The sequence below is a fragment of the Caenorhabditis remanei genome, chromosome X, assembly GCF_010183535.1.
Source record: "Caenorhabditis remanei strain PX506 chromosome X, whole genome shotgun sequence".
Taxonomy (NCBI): Eukaryota; Metazoa; Nematoda; class Chromadorea; order Rhabditida; family Rhabditidae; genus Caenorhabditis; species Caenorhabditis remanei.
Window position 1 is genome coordinate 15,382,432 of NC_071333.1, and position 24,427 is coordinate 15,406,858.

The 24,427-nt window shown below is 38.2% G+C and overlaps 8 protein-coding genes across 8 annotated transcripts; 1 reads left to right on the forward strand and 7 right to left on the reverse strand.

The window, feature by feature from the left end:
- Positions 1-81: 81 nt before the first annotated feature.
- GCK72_025052 (uncharacterized protein) lies at positions 82-2,153 on the reverse strand (the record flags this gene model as incomplete). The annotated part of the gene is made up of 6 exons (XM_003101070.2): positions 82-201; positions 247-348; positions 685-876; positions 927-1,088; positions 1,143-1,319; positions 2,031-2,153. 6 exons carry the CDS (start codon positions 2,151-2,153, stop codon positions 82-84), a joined length of 876 nt encoding a protein of 291 aa, XP_003101118.2.
- A 1,662-nt stretch (positions 2,154-3,815) lies between these two features.
- On the reverse strand, positions 3,816-7,069 carry GCK72_025053 (uncharacterized protein; the record flags this gene model as incomplete). Its single annotated transcript, XM_053736175.1, has 13 exons — positions 3,816-3,965; positions 4,011-4,572; positions 4,621-4,831; positions 4,879-4,939; positions 4,986-5,166; positions 5,215-5,417; positions 5,465-5,597; positions 5,741-5,952; positions 6,006-6,168; positions 6,217-6,293; positions 6,533-6,688; positions 6,736-6,992; positions 7,039-7,069. 13 exons carry the CDS (start codon positions 7,067-7,069, stop codon positions 3,816-3,818), a joined length of 2,397 nt encoding a protein of 798 aa, XP_053579741.1.
- A 336-nt stretch (positions 7,070-7,405) lies between these two features.
- On the reverse strand, positions 7,406-11,512 carry GCK72_025054 (uncharacterized protein; the record flags this gene model as incomplete). Its single annotated transcript, XM_053736176.1, has 11 exons — positions 7,406-7,816; positions 8,106-8,894; positions 8,940-9,119; positions 9,168-9,291; positions 9,340-9,469; positions 9,520-9,614; positions 9,664-9,890; positions 9,939-10,066; positions 10,292-10,435; positions 10,748-11,132; positions 11,183-11,512. The coding sequence occupies 11 exons, from the start codon at positions 11,510-11,512 to the stop codon at positions 7,406-7,408; spliced, it is 2,943 nt and encodes a 980-aa protein (XP_053579742.1).
- Positions 11,513-12,245: 733 nt separating this feature from the next.
- Positions 12,246-14,176, reverse strand: GCK72_025055 (uncharacterized protein; the record flags this gene model as incomplete). Its single annotated transcript, XM_003101062.2, has 10 exons — positions 12,246-12,446; positions 12,495-12,668; positions 12,717-12,902; positions 12,947-13,009; positions 13,056-13,215; positions 13,260-13,537; positions 13,584-13,722; positions 13,765-13,823; positions 13,875-14,025; positions 14,070-14,176. The coding sequence occupies 10 exons, from the start codon at positions 14,174-14,176 to the stop codon at positions 12,246-12,248; spliced, it is 1,518 nt and encodes a 505-aa protein (XP_003101110.2).
- A 400-nt stretch (positions 14,177-14,576) lies between these two features.
- Positions 14,577-15,979, reverse strand: GCK72_025056 (uncharacterized protein; the record flags this gene model as incomplete). Its single annotated transcript, XM_053736177.1, has 7 exons — positions 14,577-14,777; positions 14,828-15,001; positions 15,050-15,235; positions 15,280-15,342; positions 15,389-15,548; positions 15,593-15,870; positions 15,917-15,979. 7 exons carry the CDS (start codon positions 15,977-15,979, stop codon positions 14,577-14,579), a joined length of 1,125 nt encoding a protein of 374 aa, XP_053579743.1.
- Positions 15,980-16,087: 108 nt separating this feature from the next.
- Positions 16,088-16,509, reverse strand: GCK72_025057 (uncharacterized protein; the record flags this gene model as incomplete). Its single annotated transcript, XM_053736178.1, has 3 exons — positions 16,088-16,156; positions 16,207-16,357; positions 16,403-16,509. 3 exons carry the CDS (start codon positions 16,507-16,509, stop codon positions 16,088-16,090), a joined length of 327 nt encoding a protein of 108 aa, XP_053579744.1.
- Positions 16,510-19,210: 2,701 nt separating this feature from the next.
- Positions 19,211-19,634, forward strand: GCK72_025058 (uncharacterized protein; the record flags this gene model as incomplete). Its single annotated transcript, XM_053736179.1, has 3 exons — positions 19,211-19,332; positions 19,379-19,475; positions 19,521-19,634. 3 exons carry the CDS (start codon positions 19,211-19,213, stop codon positions 19,632-19,634), a joined length of 333 nt encoding a protein of 110 aa, XP_053579745.1.
- A 2,743-nt stretch (positions 19,635-22,377) lies between these two features.
- GCK72_025059 (uncharacterized protein) lies at positions 22,378-24,409 on the reverse strand (the record flags this gene model as incomplete). The annotated part of the gene is made up of 10 exons (XM_003101089.2): positions 22,378-22,419; positions 22,537-22,654; positions 22,703-22,833; positions 23,058-23,172; positions 23,222-23,306; positions 23,354-23,473; positions 23,519-23,692; positions 23,869-24,080; positions 24,128-24,253; positions 24,330-24,409. The coding sequence occupies 10 exons, from the start codon at positions 24,407-24,409 to the stop codon at positions 22,378-22,380; spliced, it is 1,203 nt and encodes a 400-aa protein (XP_003101137.2).
- Positions 24,410-24,427: the final 18 nt, after the last annotated feature.

Here is a 24,427-nt window from a genome sequence, read left to right on the forward strand (position 1 = left end):
CAGACAATTATTAGAAACAAAAATTATAACTTTGTTTTTTAAGGAAGAAAATTTACTAAATGGAAATTTAGTTAATTGGAGTTAATAGGATTCAGCTATGCAGTATTCATGCGCGTGATCACGGGTAGATCGGATACGAATGTCATTTTGGTGTCTTCTCGATGCGGTCATGTAAGCAGGCCTGCTCGTTCTCATTGGGACCTGAACGCAAATTTTTGGATTTTTGTGATGGCCGAGTATAATTACTTTTTCGCTGATAGTTTTTCGGAGATCTTCTAGTGTTTCAGCTCTTTGTAACACCGATTCCAATGTTCTCGACCATAATCCAGCAGGCACAGTTGCAAAACTCTGAAACTGTTCAATTGTGATTTCTGGTCTTTCGATTTATCACATTTAGTCTTTTTTTGTACAAGAAACCTTATAACCAAAAAAAGACTTTGATCATACGACTGGAATTATTGGTCGTCATAGATAACACGCCCTTATCTTCTTCCTCTTTTTCGAATACATTTTTTAATCTCATTTGCTACTTGTTTTGTTCGGAAATGTTAGAGGGAGTACGTCACAATTCTGAATGCATCAGAGACACAGAACTACGGTTTAGCGAATACCTACTGAAAAAAGTGGAACCTACGGAAAGAGAGTGTGTGTCTTCTGTAAAATACCAATTCTAAGAACACTCACTCCTTTTATAATAAAATTGCTCTTATCCACAGTGAATGGAACCGTAAACTTCACTTGATCCGCATTCTCATCCGCTGGGGTTGCATGCCAAACGATTCTATACTGCTCGTCGGTTATATATTTTCTATACCTGTGCCGTCTAACTTGTTGGTCGTGGACATCTATTATGGTTCTAACATTAGGCAATTGAATCTGAAAAGAAACATGGATAAATCAGGAAAAAAGTTATAATCTTATGTTACATTATCTAGTTTCACCGGAATTCCAGGAGCTTCCTCCGTGATTGGCACAGGGTGATCGGGTGCTCTCTTATCAGTTTGATCATCTTGATCGTGAGTAATCAGGTGTACAGTGTAAGTCGGGAGGAGTGGAATCGGACGGATGACGTTGTCAGGGATTTTTATCTGAAACTCAGAACTAGGGTTTACCATTAACAGACATTAATACTAAATGCATACCACTGGAGCTGGCTCAGCCATCGGCAGATCCGTATTGACCGCTTGATCTACCTTGAGACTGGTTAAACATGGCTTTTTCGCCACAACTTCTTCTTCAGAGTCACTGAAATATGGTGAGCTACACGTGGAGTAACTCATAGTGGACCCAGTTGGAGATGGCTTGCAACTTTTGATGACCTGAAACTGGCTTTGTGTTATTGTGGTCAAGAGAAAATTATACTATTCAAAAAAGGGGTTCAACAAGGGAAGTGCTTGAAGACGCGGCTTTCAAACGGTCTATAAATTTGGTTATAAGTACTTTCGAGTGCGGGGAGTCCATTTCTGCCATCAAACCCTGCTAAATGTTTCTGCGAGCCTAGTTATGAGCTTTCAAACTTTTCATATGGTTAAGATTTTTCACATGGAGTCGGCAATTAGTATACGGAAGATATTTTTATTTTTGTGACGTACGAGCACAGGTAAACCGCTGGGGAAGACAAATGGGACCCAGCGGTGGCGTAAATGCGGCTGATTCGGAATTCCATGTGAAATAGCATGATAATATGAGAAGATTGAGAGCTCATAACTGGGCTCGCAGAGGCATTTAGCAGGTTTTGGCTGCAGAAATGGACTCCGCGCGTAGTCGAAAGTCCCTATGAACAAATTTATAGAGACTTTGAAAGCTGCGCCTTTAAAAACTTTCCTTGTTAGAGCTGAAATTCCTAGACAAGCTTAAAAATGGGCGGAGCTTCATACGGGAAGGATGAGCAAAAACGGGAAAAGAAAAAGCGCTTCAGGAAATTAAACCTGTGGTACTATGAAAGTGACAGACTACTCGCCCAGAGATTTCCGCTTATTTCAAACCGAAAGTCTACCAGACACCCAATATCCGGTTACCATACAACTCACCTTCGTTGGAATGCCTCCGCTAAAGGCCATGAGCTTGTGCTCACGCGCTTCCTCTTCCGCTGTGCTGGTTATCACCGAAGTCGCCACTGCAAATGGAAAATCCATCTCATCAGCACCAACCATCTTGCGCAGCTCACGCAGGCTCTCCACCTGAAATAATAGAAATTGAAAGAAGTCAAAGGGAGAAAATGAAGGCAAGAGTGAAATAAAGAAAAGCGCTCCTATCATTTTTTGTTGCTGAGGGTGTTATAAAGCAAATTGGGAAATACATATTTTCCCTTTTTTCAAAATGTAATATTTGTAGATAATTGTGACACCAATCACAAAAACGAAAGCTACAGTAATACCAAACAAAAAATTTATAAAAACTCCTTCACGTGATAAGGAATATCATACGATATTGCCTCTCTCAATCTCCTCTTGAATATTTTGTTGCAAGAGAATGCCTTTTTATAATGGCTACGAGTTGTTGCCAAGAACGCCATTCCTTTGACGTCAGAAGATTATAAAATGATGATATCCTAAAAGAAAATGGTGTCAGTTAGTATTAAATGTAATATTCATCATTTTCAGAAAAATACCTTCCAAAGATTTTTCTGATCAAGTTAGATGAAAACAAAAGATAATGAATTAAGAAAATATGAGTGAAAATTTAATAATCAAAAACAGAAGAAGTAAAATTCAGGTGTAAAACTCTTCCACAAATAAAGCATACACTCCTGACCGCTGTCTCTATTACACATCAGAAAAATGATCTATCGAAGGCGTTGTCTGTTGTTGGTGGTCTTCAAATAGAACAGAGAAAGCGTCGAACGGGGTGACGCTTTTTGCGAGTGATCCGCGGAAATGTCGGTCGCGTGAACTTTTCTTCGTTGTGGGAGGTTTATGTCCTATTAGACGACACAATGAGAACATTTTCTCCTGGTGACCGACTATTGTTGCTTGGAAAACGTCTATCTTACTTCACGGATTCACTTTCCGCCTCCGTTTTTTTTTCGAAAGCGAGACATTGTATAAATGAAACGAAAGGTTCCGGACATAAAGGTATCTGGATAGAATGAAGATTATTTGATCACATGATGCATACCTTTGTTAACGTTCTGAGTGAAAAAAGTTCCGCGTATATATGTCAAAACTGTGGTCTCTTTTCATATTCTCTTGAGAGAAAATTGATAAATAAAAAATTTTCCTTTCGGTGAAAGGGATAAATGAAAGGAAAAAAGTTTGACAAATTACTTGGAAAGTGTCATACCTGTTGGGATACTGTATCAAGAAAGAAAAAAGTTGGATGTGTTTCAAAAGATATAAAATATGAAGAAATCTCCTCAATAAAATATTTGCAACACTCCTCACAGGACAGAATGAAAAACCGTTTGGATCTCCGTGAAACCAATTCTGCAGACAGTTCAAACCGCGCCAGACATAGAAACCCCGTTTTCTCCGATGTAATCGCGTTGCCCTTCCTGGATATCTTTCCTTTTCAATACCCTCTTGATCTCAATTTTTAAAGTGCAACAGATCTTCGCGGATCGCTTGTCGTTTTCACTTTTCTTTCTTTTTTCTTTTTTCCATTCCGACACCGTCTCCTAGCGCGTACACATTCCATTTCACACAAATAACTTTATTGAAAGTTGTAGATAACACAAAAGTGACTGTTTTTAGTAGGAAAAAAGAAGAAACAAACAAAAATAAGTTCGATTGTATGTATTAGTAGTGGGAGTGGTAACAGTAAAACAATACGCGTTGTTCGACAGTGACATCAAAAATAAGCTCATAAACATAAATTTATTGTCCAACCCAAACCTTGCATCTGCCAGATGGTTCTGGGAACATTGGTGTTCCACGGGCACATCCAAAGTCTCTTCCAAATTCAGGAATATCTTGCATCACCTGGTTAGTTCTGCATTGAGCTGGGGAGTGGGGATTGGTGAGGAGCTGAAAATTAGTTAATACGGTTCTGAAATAAAATTAAAACCTTACCTGATGAACCAAATTGCTATCAGATTGCTTCATGCACCACGAATATCCATAAGTAATCCAGAAGATTTGGTTTGGAGTGTAGTTTTCCAATCCTGGAAGTCTATCCTCCTCAACTCCTCCTCTGACATTAGCAACATATTGTCTGTATGCTCTATAAGCGGCCTGTTGACCTCCAAGATCAGCAATATTCTCTCCTTGAGTGGTTGCTCCATTGGCACAGTGCACGTTTCCAGTCTTTTCTGGACAACATTGAGTACTAAATTGTGTGACAACACATTGAGCCATATCAATGAATCCAGAAGACGAGTTGGCGTCCATCCACCCACATTTGTTCCATGCACAATCAGTAAGCTCTCCATTGAAACCGAATTGAACTCCCTCGTCATCATATCCATGGGTCAACTCGTGTCCTCCAGTTCCTCCCTGTCCGGCGAAATTGTAGGCCTGTGGATAGGCGAAATTATAGTATGGTGGGTTCCAAGCAGCATATGGGAAGGTGATGGAGTTACGCTCCGGTTGGTACCAAGCGTTGACCATAGCTGGAGATTGAAGGAAGTTACTTCTGAAATAATATTCTTTGTGACAACGTTTTGTTTCATGGAAATGCTACCTGTCAGCCTTCTCGTCCATGATTCTGAAGAATTCTCTGACCTCCATTCCTTGCTTCAAGACAGCGAAGATATCATAGATGTTAGATGGGTCAGCATTGTAGATATCAATGATTCTGGCATAGTCCTGATTGTACTTGTCAACAGCTGTGAAGTCATTGAAGTCACCAAACATGGCAGTAGGCCATCCGAAGTTCTTTACCAAAGAGTCAGCTGAAAAATCCCATTTTAAATACACTTTTCTACTTTGATCATTTTACATTTGTTGTGTGCACGGTTCTTGCTGAAGTCGTCCATCCATTGGAGAGAATTAATCATGTTCTATAAAAACTTATCATTATATCTCTTGATAAGGAAGGAATCTGACCTGGAAATTGCTGATGATCAGGGTGGTTTGGTTGTTGACATCACTTTGGACTTGGTACTTGTCTTTCTTGGATTTAACGTACACATATCCAGTTCCGTACGGCATATAAGCTGTAAGAAGATCCATGCATCCTTGGGAGATTCCGTCGAGATCCATCTTTCTGTAGTCTCTCTTTCCGTGCCTACAATTTCAATATTACTTCTTTGAATTTAAATAAAGCTTGTCTTACTTTCCAACACCACGTCCGCTTCTCAAGGCGTAGTGAATGTAGTTATTCTTGGAAGCTACTCTGGCGGTAGCTGGGTTGATAAAATCAGCTTCATCAGCCAACAGCTGGGCGATCATGTAGTTGGCAACGACGGTGGTGTTAGCCGTTTGACCGGCGAAGACACTGTTAAGCCAGGCGAAGTAAGATGGTTCAGTGACAACGATCTAATAATAGATATAAAATTTTTTCTAAAAATTTTTGATTCATTTACGTTGTAGTTAGCCTGGTTCTGAACAGAGGATACTGTATCGAAAAGTTGGCCGAGGTAAGACTTCCAGTTGATAGCTCCATAGGCAGCGGTGGCACTGGCAATGTTGTAAGCATTGTATTGTTGTTGGTAGTTTCTGAAAAAAATTTCGCATAACTTAGTACTTTTCTTTTTCGATCGTTCTTTGAAACATTTGAAATTTTTTGATAAGACTAGCTGTTGCGAATTGAGAGGAAAAGCTGATAAAAGTTCAGGGCGTTTTGATGAATTCAAACTAACCTCAACAAATCATCAGGCCAGGAAGCCATAGCGATCAGAACTTCAAAAGCGACAACTTCCTGAGCGGCAGTAAGAAGGGCATCGGATCCCGGAGTCTTTCCGAGAGCGTCGGCAAAAGCAGTCAGAAGATCATTGACATCAGCAACACGAGCGTTGACCTGATCAATGTATTGTGGTTTCACGTAGAAGTCTCTGGCAAGAGCGAGTCCTGGCTAAAATAGAAACATAGATCGGTGGTGGAGTATTCTTCAAAACAGAAACTTACTGGTCCAGTATACAAAGCGTTCTTGGTGTGATCTTTGTAATCGGATGAGGCAATGGTGTAGGTCAAAGTTCCAACAGCATGTTTCTGTTCAATCTGACCAGCAACATTCCAGTAGTCTACATTCTTGTCAAGAGGCTCCCCGAAAAATGGAACTCCTCCGAACCTGCAAATATTCTTTCATATCTTGTCTTCATATTCTGTATCCCCTTACAATGTCTTGATCTCAGTGTAGACTGCTTGTGTCTTGTCTGGCGGGTTACCCAAATAGTTCTTGCATGAGACGAAAGCCTGCAATACATATTTCGAGTTTATTAGACTACTGATAATGAACAAAAGTTGCGAGTGGTCATATCTAGCTAATCAAACAAAGAAAAGATAATGAATACTTTTGACGTTGTTAATTTATGTGACTTGATGACAATGACTAATCACTTGAAAGAAAGGGTTATTCCAGTAAAATCACCAATTCCGTTCTAACTTTTCAAAGTCATCATGCAATTCACATGACAGCAAGCTGACAAATTTACCGCTTTTGTAATCCTCTCGGTCATGGAGGTGGTGGCGCTTTTGACGTCGACACTATCAAGGGCAGAAATGATTTCAGAGTACACGTCGATTTGAGCTTGATCATAAGTTCCAAGACGAGACCGTCCGAGTTTCTTGAGATCAGTGTTTTGAAGGAACTGAAATCACATAATTTAGTCAAAAAAACGGTCAAAAGGAAAAATACCTTATTGCAAGTGAATGCATAAAAGTCCTGGCATGGATCAATTGTGTCATCGAGACCGTTCAACAAATAATTAGCTGCCTGTTTGTAAGCAGCACTTGTGCTTACTGTACCAGCAGTGGAATTGGTTTGTGGAGCTGGAGTGTAGTGCCATACAGGATTATTGTTAATTGATGTGCTGAGATCATTGACATTTCCGAGAATGATAATGTTGAGAACCAATGAGGCAATAGCAACTCCGACGCAAGCTATCACCACAGCTGAAAAAAGGTAGATGAAAGGATATTCAAAGTTTTGAAAACATACCGATAGTAACAAACGAAATTGCCTGCGACATGCTTGTAGCTGGCGACCGAGGCAAAGTGCGGCTCCGTTATCAATTTCTATTTCCTTCACTCTTATCAGCACTCTTACAAAGACCGCAGGCTCTAATAATCTGTTCGGTTTGGTTCAGTGTTGTACACTACGTACACTTCGTAAAAAGGAATGTTTTAAGCTTCACACTTGACAAGCGGATTATGAACAGTTTTGGTGATTTTGATAATGTGATGTAAAAATGAAAGTTGTCTTTTTGATTCATGATTATGTTGGAGTGGTAATTTTATTTCATATTCTTTTTTGAAGATCTTGAGTTTTTAGTAGTCAAAACATTTATTAAAACAAGTAAAACAAACTATTTTGGTGGCATGTCGATTGGAGCGGGTCGTTTCAACTGCGATAGCACTCTCGACCGCCCATTTTTCTGTTCCTGATCGTAAATTGCTACTGAGCTCAGTGACCGCTGTCTTGGAAAGTCTAATGGAGTAATTGAAATAGACTCAGCAGTTGCTGTAGATATTTGTGTGAATGCATCATCATCTGAGGTTTTCCTCCGGATTACTGTAGCTCTGCGGATTCTTTCATCATCCGACGAGTCTTCGGCGGATGAATCCGAAATAGAAGATGAGCCATCTGGTGTGATTACTTTTGGAGTATGCTTTTCTTCTTCTGTTCTCATCATGGGAGGTTCCGAGCGACAGTGTGATAGACGAGGAGGCGGAGGTAGAGGGCTTGTAGGTACAGGTGGATCGGATGCAGAAGGACTCTGTAAGAATAAAAATGAATTTTGAAGGACCCGGAGTCAAAAAAGTGCACAATTTTTTTCACAAAATAACTTTTGAAATTTTTATCAAAAGTAGTCTAAACTCCTATTTACACTTTAGTTTTCATCGATATTCAACCTCATAGTCGAAAATTGGACTTTTTTGCAAAAAATCAAAAAATTTCGTTTAAAAACATTTCTTTTTAGTACACCCGGGCCGGTGAAAAATCTCAAATCGTCCTGGCCCGTTGTAAATCTGAGTTTAAAAAAAACCTGGCACAAAAATACTTACACTTCTCTTCTTCCTAGTTTTCCTCGCCATCCTTCCTAATTTCTGCTGCCTTTTTGGTTGAATCGGTGGCTCTTCAGGTGTTCTGCATTTGTAATTCACAGGCATCGATTCTGAGAATCTTGTCACATTCATCTTCTCCTCATCGCCCATTATGGCAGGTGGCGACCCAAACAATGTCAACTCCACATCGTCATTATGTTTTACAGTAGATGCCATAAACGAGTTGGTAGTAGTGGAACCTTCTTCAGAGTAGTTCGACCCACCCTCCTCGATTTGTGCCTGTTGATCTCGAAGTCTTCCTAGTTTCCAGCCATACGGATCAAGGGGTGGACCACCAATAGGGAATACTCTGGATCTTACTGTAGGTCCCCGTGAGTCTATGTACATGTAAGTGTTCTCTCGGTGAGTGAAGATTGTTGGAGTTCGTCTCCGATTCGGCGGGCTTTCATAATTACCATTTGGTTTCATGTAAGCGTCTTTCGGTTCCAGAGGATCATCTTGATTTTCTCTCCATTCCGAGGTATCAAACAATGATTTCAAAAGTTTTCCTTCGTTTCGAATTTGTCGAACTTGTAAAAACGCTACCAATGGTACAACCAAAAGTGGACCGATCATAACAACCCAAGCTACTATTTCATAGTCAATTGGAATGGGTCGTCCGGCAAATGATATTCTCTGATAGCCCAAAACAGAAGCTATCAGAAGAACAGTCAAGATAACAGGACAAATGAAACATAGTGAGAATTTAATGTAGATCCCACCCGGACCAAGTATTGATACCACTTTGTCCTGAAAGATAGATTTTTTATCATAAGTAGGAAAATATTCACTTACTCTGAACCTAGTAGCTTTGGATATTGGTATCCTTGGGACTCTGAGCATACCAGAAATATCTGTGAGGTAGTTGTCAATTCCATACGCATAGCAAACTATTGCAACTGACAACAAGGCAAGTGAAAATGAGTTCCAGTTTGCATTTAAGTTTTCAATTGCGTGGAATACAAATATTCCACCCTGCAATTCAAAGTTTAAAGGTCTCAAATATTAAAATAGAAGTTATACCTGTGCACACAACGGTAGTCCAAGAAAGAATCCCGCCAAACATAAAAACGCGAGAAGACGATTTTCCACAGCCTTATTTTTCGTTGAGAAGTGGTTCATAAATGCAGACGCGATCATTTCAAGCCTGTAATTTTCTAACTTAAAAAAAGTAAATTCTATTTTTTTCTAGTACCAGGCGAATTCAGCATCGAGTGCAGCCAAAACCAGCATTCCAAAGAACAAAGTTGCCCAGAGACCACCCCAGTACATGAATGACGTCACACCTGGGTACACGGTGAAAGAGAGGTAGAGAGGGTCGTGTTCTGAAACATTATAGTAACAGAGAGAAACGTGTTGGAAACAAATTACTCACTCAGTACATCATTTACATTGCTATTCGATTCACTGGCAATGAACCCGACAAATGAAAAAATTACCATCCCGGAAAGAATTGATGTCAAGGCGTCCCTAAATTTCTTGAATTATATTTTGAAAAAATAATATTTTAAAGACTTGCATTATCACAAGAAGTACTGAATCCCTGTATACATTATTTCTGTATCTCGAAAACGCAGCCATAGAAATCAGAGGCCCAGCGTCTATACCCAATTCATAGAACACTTGTTCAGCTGCCGACTTCCATATCTGCCACTTCCAAAGTTTAGTGCTATCCACCGTGAACAGGAAAGATAGTCCTTTGTTAGCACCAGGTAGACTGATTCCACGTAATAAAAGAATAGATAGCTGGAAGTTTCGAAATGTTTAACTTTCTCTTGAACGTTTTTGACTCACGAGTAGGTAGGGTACTGTAGCAGTGACGTTCATAGTCTGAGCAATAGATCCTAGTCCTTTGAAGACTCCAAAGAATACCAGAAGCCATGCAGCGGCAAGTGAAAGTACAAGATGGGATTGTAACGGTCCTAGAGCGAAATCACCGAATGTTGAGAGAGAAAGCACTTCCGAACTGAACAATAAGTTTTGAAATGAAATATGTGAGAAACTTACTGAAAAAATGCTTCTGGTGCGGTTATAGAGTTTGTTGCATTGAAACAGCTATGCAAGTTATGGAGATTGCAGCACCGATTATCCAACTGCCATTCTACAAATGTGATCTCATTTTTTGAAATTAGAAAGCAGAAACATACCATCTCTACATGTCTCCCATGGGAGATCATCTCCGAGTAACAATCCTTTAGCTGATTGGAAAAAGTAGTGGATAGCCCATGCAACAATGATATTGTAATAAACAGCAACAGGTATAGCGATAACAACCAGAGCCCATCCAACTCCTGAACTTCTTATCTACCTTGTCACTTTTTTTTATATTTGCCCGGCCCGGCCCGGTCCGACAAGGCCCGGAAAGACCCGGGTTTCAAGAATGGATCGTTTTCAATGTTTTTTTTTCAAATTTTTTCAATTTTTAATCGAAAATGCTTGCATTTTTCATAATTTTTCATAATTTTTTAATATTTTTTCTCTAATTTTCGCAAATTTGACTTTTTCGCTAAAAAATTCGAAAAATTAGATAAAAAATTGAATTTTGAAATATGGCATCAAGCACTCGGGCCCTGGGCATGACAGGTATGCTTTTTTCAACTCACCTGATCCAATTGGCATCAATTTCGAAAAAGCAGTATTAGCGGCTTGTCCAGTATACTGTCCTAATGACAGATGAAGGAAAACTAGAGGGAGACCAAAAAATATAAGCGAGAAAAAGTAAGGAATGAAGAAGACACCACCTCCGTGTTGGTATACTTTTGCAGGAAATCTCATTGTGTGACCGACACCAACCATGAATCCAAGACATGTCAGAAAAAAGTCTTTTTGAGTTCTCCATAGTTCTCTACGATCGTTTTGTTTTGAAAATCGAAGTAGATCTGTTCTTCTGTATATTTGGAACTGATCCCACCAGTGGGGTCTTTGAGGCATTTGGTCTTGTGCTTCTAATGCAGATACATCTATTGTTTGGATGACTTCCGGAGAGGACTAAAGATTTTTAGAAGGATTTAACAGAATAACAATTTGGAAAAACATACCACACTGGGAAACGACGAAACTGTTCTGGATTCCGGACCACTCATTGAACTTGGTTTCCTTTTCATTTTCCGCCACTTTTTTTCTTTTTCAACCGAGTTGCCACGATTCAACATTCTCTCCGTCTCATCTGCATGACATACGCACTCCAAATAGAAGATAGCAGCATCATTTGCACTCGTTGCCACTAGTTCTCTTAGTTTCACTATCCGACGATCCATATCAACTGTTCGCTTTTTGATTTCTTCAACTGAACATTTGCGATGAAGATCATTTCGTTTTGCAAGCGCTTCAATTTGCAGGCGGAGAGCTGATTTCCATTCTCCGTTCATTTTTTGTTTCTGGAATAAAAATGAATAGAGGGAAATTTAAAAATAAAAAAGGAATCGAAGTAGATTAGTCAAAGTGTGTTATTTTACTTTTAACAAGAAGAAACTTGTTTAAGGATCATTAGGTCAACACGGAAATGTAGTCAAGGAAAATCTTCGAATCATGAACATGAACAACTTTTGATAGCATGTTTTTTTGGAAGCGCTTGCAGCAATTAGCAAAAATACATTTATCTTACTTAGATAACTAAAACACTATGTTAATCTGATTTTGAGTTCAATTGAAATAGTAAAATTTTTGCATTTCATTCTTTAAACCAACAAAAAGATGATGTTGGAGGTTACCGTCGTAGGTGAAACAATATGAGAGACAGTGATTCTAAGAAACGCAGGTGACAAAAAGAAACCTGTTGCCGCCGTCTTGTTCGACAAACTCCTATTCTCGTCAAGATGAGAGATTATATATAAGAATAGTACAGTTAATGTAGTGAGGGAGTGTTTTGGCAAGCCAACACTGTTTTGAGTAGATTTTGGTAGGAGTAGGTTCGCATGACACTGGATTTTGATTTCCATGTTGAAATTTTTCATCTGTGAAATTTTAAATGTCATATTCTCTATAAAAACTGAAAGCTGACAGATGGAACCAAACGAGAAAAAATATCTGTGCGATATGTCACTTAAAAAAACCAAAACTACTTAAGAATGCAACATTTATTATCCAGATACCAAAAAGAGTTCAATCAGAAGAATTCTTTCTGGTGTACGGGGCCTTCGATCCATACAGGGTACACTCTGCGGCTTTGTTCTGAATCATCTTGTCGGTATCCTTACACTTAAACGCAGTCTTGAACTCATTCATTTGTGACATCAATGAGTTCACTCTTTGATAGTTGTTGGAGTGTGGCTGTCCGGAGAACAGTGTGTGATCCATTGCATTCTGAAAATGAGTATATTGAGACATTCGTGAGGAAATTTGATTTGTTACCGGAATGCATAGGATCATACCCGCGCCGTAGAAGAACATCTCATCCTTTGTGATTGATTCATAGTTCTCTACCATCGTTTTTCTGGTGAATTTTCGATTGCCCAATTTATAGGCCAGACGATAGGCAGCAAGATCAGCAGCGTCTTCTTCAAATGTGATGGTTGCGTTGCATCCCTGAATAGATAATCATCAAGGTTTTACTAATTGAGATTCCAAGTTAACCTGCGACTCCCCATCCTCAGCGAACACTGTTTTGAATGTTTCACATGTCTTTGCAGCTTGCTTAGCTACACAATCAGCATGTTTGGTCCAGTACGAGTATAGTTCATTCCCATTTTCGATGTCCTCATAACCAAACACAAATGTATGCATAATCTCATGAAGGAGGAGGAAACCAAGTGTACCGTGCTGAAAATATAGGACAAACTTCTTAAAGTTTCGCTTGAAGTTACCAAATCCGTAGTGTCGTTAGTATTCATGAGAAGCAGGAAATCGTTTGACATGTAGATTCTGTACTGAAAAATATATAAGCTTATCAGGATTTCAGTTGCAATACCTCACATCCATATAGTTGAACAATGAAAGTCGATCACCGATTATTTCTTTCAGTCCCATTTCAAAAAGTTTCTCGGTGGATTCATGTAAGAAGTTAGTTGCATTGTTAGTTGCCATCACTTTGCAAAACGTCGTTGACACTTTGTCATTGTATGCAGTCTTCAATCTGGAAAATGGATACGATGGGAAGAAATCATCAACATCACTAACTTCTTGAAACAGTTATTGAAGCTGAGTTCATATTTTCTGAAAGCTGTGCTGATGATATGTTCGGCATCTGAGAACGTCCAGAAAGTGATTTTCTCCAGAGCTTCCTCGTATTTCTTAACAGCATGATTATGTTTCGCCCAGGGTGTTTTTTTGAACTCTTTGCGCATGACGTTCTTCAGTTGTTCAAAGAGTTTCTTGGCGTCCCCATTCAGATGTTTGGTGAGCCTACTAGCAACAAGAGCGTCCACAGCAGCAGCAAGTTCGATTCTCGATTGTTCCTGAAAAATTAAACTTTTGGTAGAGTTGAGTATTATTGAAACTTACATAGTAGACCCGATTTGAATTGAAAACTGCTTTCAAAATGTTTTCCCTCCCGGCACAATCCGCAGTTTCGAATCCATCAAGAATACTATCATTCAGATAGAGGTACGATCCAACAAAAATATTTTTTGTGTCAATGCATCTGAACAAAAAAACACTAACTGAAAAACTATTTTGAACTTACCTTTCCTCTGCTGACAAAAACTCTATAATTTCATCGATTGCTCCATCATGAAGGTTCGTCTGAGATAATCAGATTTTACGGTCTACTTTCAGTTTTAGGTAGCAACTAACCCATTGGGAAAAATCCGGATTATTATTCTTATACTCGTGAACAAGTTTCGTTTTGATGTTCATGAGGTCCGAGAGAAAGCTCAAGTTAAACTCTTTAGGGCAGACGTGTGCATAAAAATCCTCGCATGGATCAACGGAGAAATCGATGTACCTGAAAAACTGGGCACCTTCCGAATGGACGCTATTAACACTCACTTCTTGATGTGGTCTCGAATAACGTTTCCCGGAAGACGAGGGTCCGGCAAGCCAGTTGCATCTCTCAATCCGTGAAGACAGAACAAGAGAAGAAGAAAACGCCACATTTTCGAAGCGAACTGAAGAAAGTGAAGAGAATCCTGTCTTTTATAAGAAACATTTTTTGGTTCCCACATTATTTTTACTGTTTCAGGATGGAATCTTCGCCCCCTCGTTTTGCATTTTTTATTATGCAAGAAACCATTTTCCGATTAGCATAAAACCAATGTTGCTCTCCTACCATGGGAAAACGGCATACTGTACACTTGTTCTATTTCGGATAAGAAATTTAACTCGTCGCTTGTATTACGGTACACATATCCTTCATTTACTACATTTTCCTTGTGTGGGGCTCTGAATATGTAACTTTTAGAATTCATATAGGTTCAGTATTCAGTATCATTTACATATCCAGTTATTACAAAAGATTTCAGTGTTCAACATCGTTTATTAACCATCAGCAGAAACTCAATTAGAAGAATTCTTCCTGGTGAGCGGGGCTTTCGATCCATACAAGGTACACTCTGCGGCTTTGTTCTGAATCATCTTATCGGTATCCTTACACTTGAACGCAGTCTTGAACTCATTCATTTGAGACATCAGAGAGTTTAATCTTTGGTAGTTGTAAGAGTGTGGCTGTCCGGAAAACAGCCTAACATTCATTCCATTCTAAAAAGTATGTCAATGAAGACATTTGTGAAAAAACTTTGATAACTTACCGGAATACATAAAATGATACCCGCGCCGTAGAAGAACATCTCATCCTTTGTGATTGATTCATAGTTCTCTACCATCGTTTTTCTGGCAAACTTTGGTTTGCCCAACTCATAGGCCAGACGATAAGCAGCAAGATCCGCTGCGTCCTCTTCAAATGTGATGGTTGTGTTGCATCCCTGAATAGATAAACATTGAGATTTTACAATATAGAAGTCTGAATTTACCTGCGACTGTCCATCCTCTGTGAGCACTGTTGGAAATGTTTCACATGTCTTTTCTGCTTGTTTGGCAACACAATCGGCATGTTTAGTCCAGTATGGGTAAAGTGTATTATTTGCTGCGATGTCCTCATGGCCAAACACGAACGTGTGCATAATTTCATGAAGGAGGAGAAAACCAAGTGTTCCGTGCTGAAATAGTAATATTAACATCTAAATATCTTGTTTGAATTTACCAAGTCCGAAGTATCGTTGGTATTCATAAGTAAGAGGAAATCGTTTGAAACGTAGATTCTTTCCTGAAAAAGTTGTAAGCTCATCAAGATTTTTGTTGTTATCCCTTACATTTTTATAGTTGAATAATAAAAGTCGATCGCTGATTATTTCGTTTAATCCCATTTCAGAAAGTTCCTCATGGGATCCATGTAAGAAGTTAGTCGCATTGTTAGTTGCCATCACTTTGCAGAACGTCTTGGACACTTTGTCATTGTATGCAGTCTTCAATCTGGAAAACGCATACGGTGAGGATAAATCATCATAATCACTAACGTTTTTAAACAGTTATTGTAACTGATTTCAGATTTTCTGAAAGCTGTTGTGAGGATATGTTCGGCATCTGAGAATGTCCAAAATGTAATTTTCTTTAGTGCTTCTTCGTATTTCTCAACAGCATGATTATTCTTAGCCCAAGGAGTTCTTTCGAACTCTTTGCGCATAGCGTTTTTCAGGTTTTCGAAGAGTTTCTTGGCGTCCACGCGTAAGTTTTTTGTGAGAGTACTTGCAACAAGGGCATCCACAGCAGCAACAAGTTCCATTCTACATTGTTCCTAAAGAATTACTTTTTTGAATGAGTTGAATATTATCAAAACTTACATAGTATATAAGATTTGAAAGGTAAATTGATTTTAATATTTTTTCCTTCCCTGCGCAATCCATGCTTTGAAATCCATCAAGAATACTATCGTTCTGGTTTAAGAATGTTCCAGGCAAAATATCACTTTCGTTGATGCACCTGGAAAAAGAACAATAAATTGAAAAACAATTTCAAACTTTCCTTTCTTTTGCTGAGAAAAAATCTTTCATCTCATCCATTGTTCCATCATAAACGTCCATCTAAAAAATCAGATTAAATATTTTACTCTCTGTTGAGGCAAGCTGCTAACCCATAAGGAATACTCCGGATTCTTCTTCTTATGCTCGTGAACAAGCTCCGTCTTGTTATTCATGAGGTCCGAGAGAAAGTTCAAGTTGAACTTTGTAGGGCAGACGTGCGCGTAAAAATCCTCGCACGGATCAACGGAGAAATCCAGGTATCTAGAAAACTGGGCACTTTGCGAGTGGAGGATAATTAACACTCACTTCTTGATGTGGTCTCGGATGATGTTTCCCGGGAGACGTTGGTCCGGCAAGGCAGTTGCATCTCTCAATCCGTGTAGACAGAAGAAGAGAAGAAGAAAACGCCACATTTTTGGAGCGTACTGAAGAAAGTGAAGAGAGGCCTGTCTTTTATAGGGGGAGTTTTTTGGTTCACACATTATTTAAATTGTTTCAGGGAGGAGTTTTGCATTTTTATTAGACAAGACATCGTTTTTCGATTAGCATATGCTCTCTGAATGAGGTATACTGTACACCAAATCGGCAAACAGTATACACAAAGATTTTCTTATTTTTTAACGTACGAGCCTAAATGAACCGCTGGAAAACACATATGGAACCGCGCGGTGACGTATATGTCCCCGACGTGGAATTCCATGTGAAAAAGCTTAACCATAAGAGAAGTTTGAGAGCTCATAACTCGGCTAACAGAGAAATTTAGCTGGTTTTTTAAAAACCTCCACGTAGTCGAAAGTTCCTATAACCAAATTTATAGACCGTTTGAGAGTCACGTCTCCAAACAAATGATTTGAAAAGACTCTGGGAGAAAGTTTACGGTATCCAACACAGAACAGCTATAGTTCAGAATCATTCCAACTGACACTGAACGTGTTTTCTGAGAGATAGTTTCTTCCCCCCCCCCCCAACTTGTTCTATCTGAATTGAATAATTGCTCGGTTTAATTAGTAATGAAATCATATTGGTATGCATTCTGAAATGATCGAGAACGTATCTACTTTGTCATGGCAATTATATGTGGATCACTTTAAACTCCTTTTCACGTAATCTGTGTTCCAATAACTCTACTGGTTCATGATTCTAATAAGAAACAATTCTTTGCTCTCCCTACTTCGACATTTCTCTGCCGTCTCTTCACTTTCAACACGCATCCGTCACGTTTTTGTACTCTCTCGACTCTACATAGTGTCTCGTCGTCAACCTACGCTTCTATTCCTTTTCTTTTTTTTTCTTGATCTCTCATCGTCCTCATCATCCATCCGCAATGCGACCGCATCGCATTGAACAAAAATCATACTGACGTACTTTCTGAGACACTGACGCACTTTGTGAGATCGCTTTTTTTCAGGGTATTTTCGGTGAAAAATCCAGTTATCCTTCAATTTGTGATAATTTTTCAAGAAAAAAGTGCCATTCAGACTTTCGAATTTTATATCTGCCGAAAAAATTGTTTGAACTCATATTACCCATGAGCGAAACAGGAAAATATACGGAATTGTGGACGCATTCGCCGTGCACACTCACTCATCTGCTGAAAAAAGATTGGAGATTGGTATGTTTTCTGGTTTTTCGTAATTTTCAGGGAAAAATAACACCTTGACGATAAGCTGCTGACATTGATGAAAGTTTTCTCTGATTTTCTGACTACGATGCGGTGTAATCAGCAATAGAGTTCTCTGCGAGACTTGAATCACGAAGATCGTGCACTTAGTTGGCTAATGTGAGATTTGACTTAGAAATTGACAAAATTCAAGACTGGTCGACGCTCTCCTAATGAATTCAAAATCCCCGAAAAATCTACATGTTCTTCGAATCCAAAATGATAAAGCTGTGAACAAAAGAATGGTAGTTAGATGCATTGATAACAATTATAGGGCTTTATAAGTTTGGGACAAAATAGTTAAATAGAATCATGCTGGAAGATAGTGTGAAAGAATGAGAAAAACCGCGATGATAAAAAAGAAAACAGAAGAGAGGGAAGAATATTGGAAATGAAAAATTTTGGGAATGATGTATAACTGAACAAAATTGATTATCATGTGGAAATACGAAAGAGTAACATATGGAAAACAAGAAATACACCAATTTTACGAGAGAATCGACAAATGGAGTTCGCTTGACAGATCACAAAACCAAGATTTCACTGTGAAATGGTTCAGAGCCGAGAAATCAAAACAAATGGCAGTGGGAAACGGGATATTGCTGGTTTTGATTATATGTGCTATGTGGCCGAACAAATTAGTAAAGAACGTCAAACCGGGCTTTGAAAAACAGTAAAGTTTCGGCTCGGTGCCAAAATTAATGCAAAACAACAGTTCTGAAACACGAGGGAACTGTATTTGATTATCAGTAGACAAGAGGCTTCCGTATTGTATAGTTCCAACTCGTCAAATTAACTTCTACCTCCATTCAGAGTAGTTTAGTGCAAGACAGTTTAATTTCACAGTTGTTTCAAATTAAATAATTGAAATTGAGTACAAAAATGCTTCAAAAACTCCAAGTGTATTTCTATTTATGCTCTGTATAATCGAATTGAGTTTAAATCATAAGATGATGAGTTATACCGTAAGACACTTCCATAGATTATCAACTAAGAATAGTGAACGATACTGTAGGTTCACTTTGACTTATAAACTTTTTCTGATTTTGTCTTCTGATTTCGATTTCTGTACGGAAAATCTTAACCAGCAATTGTTTGAAAAAGTATAATATCCGGTAGTTCCAGCTATTCAAAGCAGTTTTGAAGAAACATACTTTTTTACACTCTCTGTTCAAGTCCACCCGTCTTTGATGTCATGTGTCTCATTTTCTGTTCCATCTACATCTTCCACTATCTTTCGACTGAAAGACGCGTTACACATAAGCTGACCATGCACTTTTGTCGACCAGCACGATAAGGTCGTGCCGGGGGCAAGGGGGGGGGGGGTCGGTCCCTGGCGCCACCACCCAAAGATGAATAACATTGGGTTTTCACAAGTAAGAACGTATCGTCTGGTTGAGCAAGTATCTTTCTTCTGAATTACTTCAAATTTCTCGAATATTCAAACGTTCAAAATGAAACTACGTCGTTTTCTTCTTCTTGTGATCGTTCTTGCGGTCCTGAAATCTGTTAGTGGAGCCGAGAAATGTGAAGAAGGCGAATGGTGCTTCCCCCCTTATATCATCGACCGCAACGGGTGAGTAATTAGGAATCAACTATGAAGTTAAATACAATTTTTCAAGGAAAAAGACAGAAATGTTGCCTGGGGACAATCCAGATTATGATGAGGAAACGAACAACAAATTCCGATTTGATGAAGACGAAGCGTGGAAAGAAATTGTAAGAGCTAACCTATTTCTCTAGTGAAAATCATTAAAATTTCAGGCAAAGCTCAGAGAGCTCAGAAAGGTGAAACGTGGATTTAAAGTTGAAAAAGGGAAAATCAACAGAATGAGAGTGGACTTTGATTTGGGATCTAACCAAGCTATCGAAAGGTGAGCAATTTGATTTTCAAATAGTTTGGTGTAGTAAATAAAATTACAAATTCCCGAGAGAACTTGCAACACTTTTTAGCTAAATAACGACGAGAAACACACGAAATCAAGAGAGAAACAACGAAAATTCGAGAGAAAATCAATAAAATTTATATCAAAACCACGTTTTGATATAAATTAACTCTGAAAACGCGCAACACAAACCAAAACACAATTTCTTGTTGAAATAATCAATTTATTTCAACCCAACTGGCTAAAACCCACAATAAAACAAGAAAACTATAATAATTTGGTATAAAAACCAAAGAGAGAGGTAAAAATACTAACGAGAATAACGGAGCACCTAACGTGCCTCCGCCAGCGCCCAAGAGTGCCGAAATTCTCCATTTTGAAAGCGAAATTGACAATATAGCTGCGAGAAATGCGCGCGCGCCCGGAGGTCAAACGCGGCACACAGTGACATACGGAGTGAGTCTAGAAACTCAAGTGACTTTAAAGAAATGTTTTAGAAGAGCACACGGTGCCAACCGTACAGTGTTATACCGATTATTTCCAGATTCCGCGACGTTGAACCAGAAAACTAACAGCTGTCTTCAATATTTTCCGCCTTACTGATCCTGCTCTCCGAACTTTTCGATCCCTAATTCTTTTTGCCACGTCCTTATGTAAATATCCTCGCTTTGTATATTGTCATACTAGTTTGAATTATTTCGTGACGTTTTTCATATCATTGTTTATATAAATATGTAAATATATATATATATATATATATATATGCAACTTTTGCTTTATTTCTTTTGTATCAGAAGATTATTTTTATAAATATACTCTGTAAATATCAAATTCTAAATCCGACTGACTTTCTCATTGAAATTTCAGAAAGAAAAAGTATGAACTAAATTCTGAAACAAGGTTACCAGGCTACTTTAACTGAAGCCCAACCCAACAGACTAGCAGAAAGAACACAATTCAAAACTAAAACTTCTACCTAACTTATCGAATTTCGTTATAATCGGTTTACGAACACTTGTTTGGTGAGTTTAAAAGCGCATAAAGTTTGTTCAAAATGGTTTCGCAAAGGAAAACAATTTTAAATACGTTTTGCAGGTATTTTTTTCGTTCTTTCAAATCTCGAAATTACAGTATTTGGTTTTTATACTACATAACTGAACATAGTAGATGTGTTTTCAAATACACAAGGCGAGTGGGCCCATAATAGTTATTTGAATTAACTACTTATTTTGCTGTATATCTGAACAAAAACCTTTCACTTTTTTAGCAATTGTCTTAAAATCTCTAAAGTTTTGGCTATTTGGAAAACCTCAAAATCCAAGCAGAATTGTCTTTTCTCACTCCCACTGCGACAGTACTCGGCTGTCTCTTCACTCTCAACACGCCTCTGCCCGGTTTTTGTACCCTCTCGGGTCTCCACAGTGTTTTTCTCATCTGTTTTTCTTTTCTTGATCTCTCGTCGTCCTCATTATCCATTGACAACGCGACCGCATCGCATTGAACGAGATTCATAGCGACGCACTATCTGAGACACTGGCCTACTTTCTGAGATCGCTTGTTTTCAGGGTATTTTTTGGTAAAGAAACCAGTTATCCTTCAATTTGTGATTATTTCAAAGAAAAAAATGCCATGCAGAATTTCGAATTTTTTATCTGCCAAAAAATTGTTTAAAAATAACTGTTGGCGCATTTGTCGTGCACACTAACCCAAGATTGAAAATTGGTATGTTTTCTGGTTTTTTGTAATTTTCAGAGAAAACAAACACCCTGACGACTCACTGTTGACATTGGAGAAAGTGTTCGCTGGTTTTTTGACTACGATGCGGTGTATTCAAAAATAGATATCTTTCCGAGGCGTGAATCAAGAAGATCGTGCACTCAGCTGGCTAAGTGTCAAATTGAAAGCTGCATTTGTGATTCCTGAAGCTCCAAACACTCCTGAAGCGAAAGTTGTTTTCAAGACTTTTGTGATTACTGTTCAAATACCATTGGGGTAGATGAATCTCGATCAGTTGTTTTTTGGACACAGTTTCTACATATCACAATTAAATAGTTTGGACGAAAGCTATCTGGATCCTTCTGTGCTGTTGAAGAACATGAAATATGAACTCCATATTCTATTGGTGTGAAACAATGAACCGGTGATCATCAACTATGGTCGAATTCTGACTCTCTTGATGTTCAACCCAAGATCGAACACTTTTGACCTCTTTTTTCTCAAAGCCGTTCTCCTAGATACCTTCATTGTTGCCTGAGCTTCTCACTTGCGGCCAACGTTCTTTACAAAGAAGACACGATCATGTATCAGACAAAAATCTGTTCTTTCTTGTATTTCATCCCCGTTCATGACTTCCTACAGGATTTACCAACAAAAAAGGGATTTCATTAGGTGATTGCAGGAACGTTTTTACTTCAGTCACACAGTATGACTTTGGACAATTCTCAAATTCATTTCTAAAGTTTTATAAAGAAAAGGAATTGAAAAAATCGAATGACAATTCAGACATAGTAATTACAACGTGAATAATGGTGGATTTTGGAGAGAAATGACTAGTGTACAACATAAATATATGGGAAGAGACAACAAGTATCAAATTGAGAAAACTGAGAAATTTGGAAATCGGTTCGAGGGGACATTGCATTTCAGCAGTTAATCTGGATAAAAAAGGAGCCGAAATATCAAAGCAATCGATTAGAAATAACTTGTTAAATAAATAAATAAATAAAGACTTATGGCTATTTGTGATTCTTCTCGATTTTTCTAATGATCTTTTCCTTCTGAAAAGTGGAATTATTAATAATTTGAAGTTTTTTTTCAATAAATTATTTGCCATGAATTTAATAAAAAGAAGAATAATTATATTTTCAAACTGATAAGAAACATTTAATCCTTACCGCTTCCGCCAAGTAATTTTCATAAATTTTCCAATTGACTTCAGCCGCGTCGGTGCATTCCCAATCGTCGCCCTTCTTTTCTACTTCAATCATCATTGACTTGCCAATGTAGTTTAAGCTGAAAAAGATAATGTTCAAATTCAGAAACAATGTAGGAAACTCATACCGTTCTTGTGGAATATTGAAATCAAGCCATTCATCGAGTCCACCTTGATAATTTAAAATTTCAAAGACTTTCTTCATTGTTTTTGTTTCAATATTAACAACAATTTGACCAGTCGGGTCCATTACTCGCATCTGTAAATTAGAAAACAATAGCATTCAAGTCAGGGCTAAGATGGGAACACAGATGATCGAAAAATATGGTATCATTAATTTATAGTTCTTCCTATATCGGACTACAACCACCAAAATCATCCTAACAAGAGGATTATTCATAATTCGCCTTAAATTATTCAAAGATACCATAGATAATTGTGAAATGTTCGTTTTATCAAATTACTACAACAATATCAACTAACCCTCGAATATAGCGATACTTCAGTTTTTGCCTTTTTGTTTTTGCAGTTTTTGCAGTCTTCCCGAATCGAGCTTGAGCTAACCAATGTGCAAATGTACTTTTCGCAAGCAATGCATCTGAAAAGAGTTTTTTTTTTCTAATTTGGAGCGAGAAGAATGACAATACTTGTCATAGATTTCCAACTTCAAGTCGAGAATAGTGATACGGGCAACTGCTTTTTTGATTTTTTCATCTGACAGCTCATAAATTACTGAAATAGAAATATGAACTTTTGTTTTAAAAAAAAACTGAAATTACATCTTGGTTTCAGACAATAAGGAGCTTCAGCAATCGAATGTCGAGTGATATGTCGTCGGGCTTTGTTATAATCGTTCCTCAGCAGTTTCTTGAAATAAACTTCCGTGACAATCTCATTTTCTAAACCAAAAGATAATTACTCATTTGTTTTAGGAATCAACAAACCTTTTTTCTCAACTTCTGCATCAATACGAATCTTGTCACCAAATTTGATATCTTTCCCGCATTCGTAAGGACACACAGCCAGTATCTTTGGTGAAGCGTCGGTTTCTTGAAGTACCAATCGCATTTCATCGCGCCCATATTCTCGTGAGGCTCGCATAACGTCGGCGTGAATTACTGTAATAAGGAAAGAATTCTTATCCAATCAAAAAATTACAGTGAAGCTTATAATTGAAAAGGATTAACTTATATTTTTAAGCCCTCTCTGTGACAGAGGGGTGCTTTAATTTGAGGAGTATTTCTATAACAATTTTTACGGGATTATTCTTACATTTTTACAAATGGATTCTTACTTATTTTCTCCTTTCTGTTTCTTCTGTCCTTTTCATGTTTTCGGTCCTTTTCATGTTTTTGGTCCTTTTCGTGTTTTCTGTCGTGCTCCTTGCTCCTTTCCTTTTTCGAAGAGGTCGTCGGAACATCCAATGACTTTTTCGGAGGAGAAGCATCGAAATCTTCAGTGTTCTTGCTCCGTGGACGCTTCCTATCATCAGAAGTAGTACACTTTCTGAAAACTCGAGCTAAATATTAAAATTAAAGATTTCAAAAACTTACTCATCGATCCGTTTCTGTTTCACGTTGTTTCCGGCACCAGCGGCAGTTGAAAAGGCCGGTTCCGTCGATGTCGTCGCACCTTTTGGTTCATTGAAACTGTCCGTTTTGTGAATGGAACCATTTTTTCTGAAACTTTATTTTAAAAAATCATAAAATCAAGAGGTCTGAACATTTTCTGACGATAAGGTGAAACTTGACTTACTTTTTGCTTACTTCTTCACTCATTCCATTCTTTTTACCAGTATTATCACGACGATTCGACATGAGGATGTTCTGTAACATTGAATGTCAATTATTGTT